Genomic DNA, 7,816 nt, shown 5'->3' with positions numbered 1-7,816 from the left:
TGTGTGTGGGGGGGGGGAGCGTGTGGGGTTGGGTGTGTTGGGGGGGGGCGTGTGTGTGTAGGCGTGTGTGTGGGGGGGTGTGGGTTGCCAAGACGCAACTCATGTCCACATCCCAGCCCACCCCACTGACCCATGGGTCCATCTTCCCATCTCATGATCGTGCCGGGGCCGGCCTTACCTGCTCGAACACAGCCACGCCGTCCCCGATGTTGCCGCCGGGCACCACCCCGAAACCGCCGCACAGGCCCGCCACCACATTCGACACCAGGTTGCCGTATAGGTTGGGAGTCACCATCACGTCGAACTGCTGGGGCCTGTATAAACAAAACACAGATAAATAGATAGATAGATAGATAGATATGAGAATGAGTAGCGGTCGGAGCAACGGATAGCATGATACCCCACACCAACCTCTTCACCGTCATACGACACTTCCTCACATGATAGATACATCCTCCATCCCTCCACCTTCCATCCATCCTCCATCCCTCCATAAATCATAGCCACACAGGCGCCCCTCCCTACTACAGCGCCTCTCATTCCTACAGCCTGGGATATCACGCTTCTGTCCTTCAGCATCTTCTTAAAACACTCCAGCAGCTACCCCTAGATACGATGATATGCGGATGTTATTTATCCTCCGGTGTACGGCCATTATCGGCATTTCCCGCATCTCTCGACATCTTCTCCCCCCCTGCCCGCCATCCTACCTGCCCACGAGCTGCATGCAGGTGTTATCCACAATGACCTCCTCGTACTGGATGCGGGGGAAGTTGCGGGCGACCTCGCGGCACGCCTGCAGTACGGGGGGTAACAGTACATAGCGAGATTGCTGAAACACCCCACCCCACCCCACCCCACCCTACCCCGGGATGGAGCCAGCATCGGTGGACGCTGGGGGGGGAAGGGGGAGGGGGAGGGGTCCCGTCTTCCCCGGCCCCGGGGATCCCCCGTGCTCATGCTTCAGGGTTTTAACATGCCCACTTGTGTTTTCCCGGCTGTGAGGCCATCGTAAGGCAATTGCAGCCGCCGTCGCCCTCCCCCCGCCTCATACACATACATACATACACACATACACGCACACGGACGGGCCCACCACCTACCTTTAGGAAGAGGCCGTCGCCCTGCTTCATGATGTTGGCCTTATGGATGGCCGATACCTTCTTGCGATGGTTAAGGAACGCGAATTCGAAGGCGTACTGTGCCGTACGCAACGACTTTTCGTACGTGATAATCTTGAGGCTCTCCACCACGCCATCCACCACCTCGTGCTCTGACCAGTCCCACCCATTGCCAAGTTAGGACCGGAAGTTGGGCAGAGGAGAGGAAACACACAAGTGTATATTATGTTTTTTTGTAATACATACATGCAAAGACGAAGTGGGTGGAATTGCTGTTTAATAAACAAAACGAATGCACACGATGCCATAATCGAAATCGAGAAGCAATGCACATGAAGTATGAAGACAGGACACACGAGTCATGTACATACATACACACATGCACATTTACACACACATATACATACGCACAAACAGGATCGCATGTATTAACACAGAATGCAGTCCCGGACCCCTCCCGCCCAACACTTCTCCCCCCCCCGGGGCCCCCCCGACCCCCTCACCTAGTCCGCTGTACTCCCCCTCCGTGTTCTCCCGAATCACCACAATATCCAGTCCCGAGTGCCGAGTGCTGAGACCGGGTATGGAGTAGCCGTGCACCACCTATCCGCGGGGACACGGGGTTATCGGCCGGGGGAACGGGGGGTTAGGGAGGGGAGGGGAGGGGAGGAGAAGGTAGGGGAGGGGAAAAAGACCGGGTCACGAAGGGAATGACCCTCCATACACACACACACACCCTCTCCTCCTGCTAGAGGGAGAGTGTTCCTCCCTCCATTTCCCCCACAAATCAACACCCCAGGCCCCAACGGCCTTACCCTCCCTCCTCTTCCCCCTCTCCCCTCTTCCCCCCGTACTCTACCAGGGCCAGAAGCCCCCCGGGGGAAGACTGCCCCGCGACCGGGGGCCCCCCATCAACCCCCAACCAACCGGCGTACGGACACGCGTACGTGCAGACACAGCACACATACATACGTACAAACGTACGTACGTTAACGTGCAGGTCCAGATCCTTCCTGAGCTGCACATTGAGCGACTGCGTGTTGGTGTTGTTCTTGTCCAGCTGAGTGAACAGAGTACCCTGACAGGCGGGGTGTGTGTGTATGTGCGTGTGTTTGGGGGGTAAGGGGAGGGGAGGAGGGGAGGGAAGGAAAACACACAGGGGAAAAAGGGGAAGGGGGTTAGCGGGAAAACAGGAAACAGACAGACAGACAGAACAACATGGCGGGTTGTCAGGACGTGTGGGAGTTTTAGGGTGATGAAGGTGGGGGGAAAGGGGGAGCTGCTCTGACACTCGTTGGCCACGGTTCGTGTCCCCTCCCTCCCTCCCTCCCCCCCTGGTCCCTAACCTAACCCCGAGGGGCCGCCGCCCTCTCCCTTTCCCCCCGGCCATCCCCCCCCCCTCACCCCCCGGCCCCCAGTGCGTGCTAGTGCGGGCGAAACGCCCCCGCTGGCTAGGCCCCACCTCAGGCACTTGCGGTCAAGGGGATCTGGTCCGCCGTACATAGCTCCGTACGGCACCACTTGGTGGATGGCAACCCGGGTCCAATAATCCGGATCCAAACACATTCCCCAACCCATTGCAGGAAATCCCAATCTCATCATATCCCGGGGGTGTGGCTCCCGCACCCCAACACCCCCGCTGAGTCACATGGCGGGTGTGAGGCCCCGTGGCGGCAGTACAGTGCAGTACAATGCAGTACAGTGCAGTACCTTGAGACATACGCCGTTGCGGCGAATGGAGTCCAGGACTTCCTTGGGTACGGAGGTACGAGGGACCTTACCGTCCTCAGAACCGGATAGGTAGTCGAACCTGCGTACGACACGAGTATTATACGACGTACGGCGTACTGAGTACGGTGCACATGTACGGTATCGTCAACGCACACAAAACTTCCATATATACACACGCACATATACGAGGTTCAAAGTGTAAGAACCCAACATTGTGCTGCTGCGGCACAACGGCACGTCGCCATTGGGTGTCGATATCATAGTATAACTTGTGCGCTTTTCATTATTTTTTTTGCGTTCTTTCAAAATATGTAATTTTCTGCGTTTTATATTATTATTTTTACAATTACTGCATTCCTGTGCTGGACTGCTGACCTGAAGGCCCCATGACCAACGGCACCGCGATAATATCTATAAAGTTTAGTGCAGTGCAGTGCCATGCAAATGATGCCGTACACATGTCGTACATGCGCTGAGACAGATGCCGTACGTACCGCTCCCAGGTGATTGGGGCCCCCATGGCCGCCACCACGTCCACCACACTCTTGGTAACTTCGGGACCGATGCCATCTCCGGGAATCAGGGTCACCTACCGGAGGGGGCATGCGTGTGTGTGTATGTATGTGTGTGTGAATGTGTGTGTGAATGTGTGTGCAAGCAGTGTGTGTGTGTATGTGAATGTATGGGAGGTGGGGGGATGTAGGTTGGGTTTTTTGTAAAGTACAATTGCATGTGCGTTATATGACGAAAGCTGCAAAGCGGCGAAAGCCATATTCTCATGAAGGCCTGAATGCATGCGTGCACAAGCGTTGGATAAAAGCTGTGAGGTGCAAGGGAAACGGGCAACTCATTGAGAACCGTTTCGGAGGGTGCTGATGGTGCGAGGAGTGGAGATACGAGTTGCTGCGAAGGAGTCCGTATACAAGGGACTATAGCGTAATTCCTGTCTCTTTATGAAGTTACGTGCTGAAATTTAAATGGAACCAATGTAAGCGAGCCAGGTAAGCGAGCAGTGCGTCGTCGTCTAAACGAGGGCGGCATGATGTACGCGTTTGGCCGGGATGCCCTTTCAGCCCGAGTGCTTAGGGATATACTCACCACTTGTGGAGCCGCATCTCCTGGCGATGGAAGATAACTGGTAATCAACCCCCTTGCCTGTGTCGAACGGCACGTGCTATAGCAAATAGCAATCGGCGACGGACGGACCCATCTTAGGCAGCAAATGCAAAAGCGGTAAGCTACGATACGCTTACATGTTGAAGCATGCCGGCACCCCCAGAGGAGGAGCCCCTAGCCGAAAGCCCCAACCGAGCGAGCATTTGCGGGAATACAAAAAGACTGACCAGCTCAAAAGCGTAACAAGCTAATCGAAAAGCGTGAGCAAGCAACGTAATAGAGTGCAAATCATAAATGTAGACAGGTTCGTCTTTTACTTGCTGGATTGCGCTGTACTTTACGATACCGGTTCTTTCAATCGGCACGTGCATGCTCCCCAAAGGTAATCAGCAGACAATGACGCTCTTTTTGCCATTCGAAGATAACCTAAACGCGGGGACGACATGCCAAAGTTCTGGGGTTTACGGAGCAAAGCAAACATCACGTCCAATTTCCTTAGCAAGGAAACATTAACCCCCTTTTGCATTTCTGCTCGCGACCATGCAACACGCTGAATAACTTCAGTTGCATGAAGCACGTGGCCTCCTTTCACGGGCTATCCGATTCGGCCGGGTTCAAAAGCTGCATCGCCCTGAGTGGCCACAGGGACTTCGGTGTTTCGGCCAGCGAGCACGTGCGCCGCATAAATCCCCCCGTTACCTCCCCTGTGGTGTCCCCATTTTTGCGCAGACGCTACGTCGACACCACTGGCTCGCCGCTGGTGCCTCAGCCTGGTGAGGCGCTGGCAAGCCCCCCAAGATGCTTTCCACCCAGGTTGCATTGAAGTGAAGTGAGCCCAGCCGATCAGGGAACGCTAAAGGGCATCATGGAGCCCAAAAAGCTGTACTTGCCGCTGATTTCCTCCAGCCTTTGCCATCCTGTGGAGGATGTGCTTCTTGTGCTGGGTTATGCATGTACTAAGGCCCATCGTGCTGTGCTGTGCTGTGTTATGTTGGGGGCTGCTGGGGATGCTGCGAGCTGTCGTACCGTGCGGTGTCGTGCTCGGCTGGCACTTTCCGCTTAGGGCCTTTCATGGTAATGTCTGCGTTGTTCTCGGGTTTCAACGACACCGCGCTGTCCATATGAAGCTGCTGGCTCGTTTGGGGTCAATAAGGTCTTGCGAGTCGCAAGTTGCGACCTTTGGCGAAGTTGTGGAAACCCTAATCGAGGCTTAAGTTGCTCGACGTCTAGCGGATAGATGGATGACTGCTTGCATTGTACTGCCTCCTGAAATAATACTTATATTTCATAGATCATACTGATATTCAGGTGCAATTCTTGAAGCTTCATGTTGAATGCAATCTCTTGGAAAGATGCTGCTTTTGCCATGGAGATAAAATGGCTTGTGCACTACACTCGTCATAATAGATAAAGTGAACATCTTTACAAAACAAAAGCATGGCTTGGTAACCAGAACCAGTCAGGGAGCCTCCCAGGCAAGGGCTTATCACACGCAACTCACATCATAACCAACTTTTATCATACTGACCGGTTAAATTTGCACTTCTGATCTGCCGTGTGCATATACCTTCACTCAAACAGACGTAAAACTACTCTTTTGGCAACAATTATCAAGTCTGCTCCGCTGCCAGCATTCTCCACCTGATAAAATGTTCATGGACTCACAGCAAATATGCCGAACAAGGCTTTCGGCAAGCGGTCGGGGCCGCCCGGAGGCTGTCCCAGGCCGCAAACCTCCCATCCTCCTGGCACCGCCGCAAATGGCACCGCGTTGCGCCGGCTCCATGTCAGAAACCCAGCCACGCTGCCCAGTCCCCCCTGCTGCCCTGAGAGCACCCCGGCACGCCTATGGCGGCCCCGAGCCCTTCGGCACCGGTGCAGGCGTCCTACGGGTGCGCTGCAGGGATTGGAAAGGGGCCCCAGCCCCCGGACAGGGTACCCGGCACCCGGACAACCGCGCGCTTGCTGCTGCCTTCCAGCACTGCCCTCGTGTGGTGGTTTCCTGAACCCCAGCTCCATCCCGTGTACAGGGCTCCCTCCTTGAGCGCCTTGGCTTGCTGCTGGTACCCTCCTTCCACTTCCCCCTGATGCCTTATCCTATTACCAATCTTGGCGCTGCCCGAGGACGGTAGGCAGCAGGTCGTTCCTCTATACACCCACACCTCCCCCGCCCCCCACCCCGCGCCTGCCCCGGTGGTGGCTGTTGGCCCACGACCGCAGTGGGAGCGCGAGGCGGGGTCGCTGCTGTACGACCACCTTCGGGTGGAGCGTGAGAAGGACTGGAAGCGGCTGCGTCACAAGCTGATCCTCAACGGCATGGGGCCGCAGGAGGTGCAGCAGCTAGGCCAGGACAGGGCGCAGGAAATACAAGAGATGCGGATGAAGGTGGGTTTGGGTTTGTCATTGACGTTGCGATGCGGATGCGGATGTAGGTGTGGGTGTTTGTGTAAATGCGCGTTCACTGGTTTAGTTTTGGCTAAGGTGGGTTTGGGGAGAGCTGCGAAGACCTTGTTTCTCCTGTGGGGCTGTGGGGAAATAACGGCTGCATTTGATCGTATATGTATGTATATATGTCTGTATGTATGACTTTATGAATATATGGATGTATGGATGTCAAGCTTGCTTGCTGGCTGACTGGCTTCCTCACATGCCGTATGTCTGTATGTAGATATGTATGTGTATCCGGGGTCCTGCAGGTTCGATACAAGAAGTTCTGGGACCTCATGAACGAGCGCGACAGGCCCTGGCACTTTGACGTGGTCGTACACCTGTGTACGGAACTATCGCCGTACACATGTGAGCGGTACAACTCCGTGACAGCGGGTACCATGCAGGGCATTCTGGCGCAGCGAGCCAAGGTGAGGCGATGGGGGCGAGGAGGGAAGGGAAGGGAAAGAAGGGAGGGCCCGGGGCCAGCCGCCAGCTGCACAAGTCCTCCAGGACTCGGAAGAAGGCGCTCGGGATGCCTGAGGTGGTCTGTAGCTGTCCCGCCTTCTCCCCCTTCTCCCATTCCTCCTCCTCCTCCTCCTCCCATTCCTTCTTCTTCTTCTCCCTTTTTCCGCTTCCCGTATCAGCTGTGCCCCACCGTGGGGACGGCACCTTGACGTACAGCACGTACATACACACACACGCACAGCACGTACGAATGCTTTCCCGCTGTACTCCGCTGCGACCCGCGCCGTATTCCACTACTCCCCCTTTCCCCCTGTCTTAGACCGAGAGATACACGCGAGGCCTTTCCCCCCTTCCCCCTCAACCCCTCCACCCCTGACCCCCTCACCCCTCTCCGCCCCATTGTTGGGATCCAGGCTGAGCGGGCGGTTAGGGACCTCCGGGAGGACTGTCGTACACTGCGCCGCCGTCTGATTGCCATGACGCTTCGGGTGCGTGGGTTCCGGAGCGGCGGGTGTGTGCGTGGGGGAGGGAGAGGGTGAGGGTGTGGGGTCCGGATCCCTTGTGTGCATTGTCTCCGTAATATTGCCCACATGATTTCCGCCCACATAAATCAACCATGCACAGAATAGGTAAACCGTCGTATCTTCATTGCGGCGCCTTCCCCGGACAGAGGTGCTGCTGACCGGCTGCGTCGTGGGTCAGCAGTCTGAGTCGGGGTGGTGGAGAGCACACAAGACTAACCGGCTTGTGCTGTGTGCTCCCGACCCTTGCGCTGTGTTTCGGCTTCGGCCCCCGGCTCTCGCGGCCCATAGTGTAATCCAAGTCATACATACATACATACATACACGTGGTTGGCCACACTGTCCCCCACCGTTCGGCCTCCTCCTTCGGATGTTGAGGATGTGCTTCCTTCACACGCTATTTCATAATGCACCTCTCCCCCTCTTCCCCCC

At 56.1% G+C, this 7,816-nt stretch overlaps 1 protein-coding gene across 1 annotated transcript in view; it reads right to left on the bottom strand.

Moving 5' to 3' along the window:
- idh1 (isocitrate dehydrogenase, NAD-dependent, mitochondrial) overlaps nt 1-4,007 on the bottom strand; it is a gene marked incomplete at both ends in the record, with an annotated part of 4,597 nt that extends 590 nt beyond the window's left edge. Inside the window, 9 exons of the mRNA XM_002957290.1 lie at nt 179-314; nt 711-796; nt 862-894; nt 1,104-1,273; nt 1,625-1,724; nt 2,110-2,199; nt 2,832-2,931; nt 3,347-3,441; nt 3,951-4,007. Coding sequence (XP_002957336.1) covers nt 179-314; nt 711-796; nt 862-894; nt 1,104-1,273; nt 1,625-1,724; nt 2,110-2,199; nt 2,832-2,931; nt 3,347-3,441; nt 3,951-4,007 — 867 coding nt within the window. The remainder of the gene's footprint in view (nt 1-178; nt 315-710; nt 797-861; nt 895-1,103; nt 1,274-1,624; nt 1,725-2,109; nt 2,200-2,831; nt 2,932-3,346; nt 3,442-3,950) is intronic.
- Between the last annotated feature and the right edge of the window lie 3,809 nt (nt 4,008-7,816).

The sequence above is a fragment of the Volvox carteri genome, assembly GCF_000143455.1.
Source record: "Volvox carteri f. nagariensis unplaced genomic scaffold VOLCAscaffold_72, whole genome shotgun sequence".
Lineage (NCBI taxonomy): Eukaryota > Viridiplantae > Chlorophyta > Chlorophyceae > Chlamydomonadales > Volvocaceae > Volvox > Volvox carteri.
This window is presented reverse-complemented; position numbering and strand designations above follow the sequence as displayed.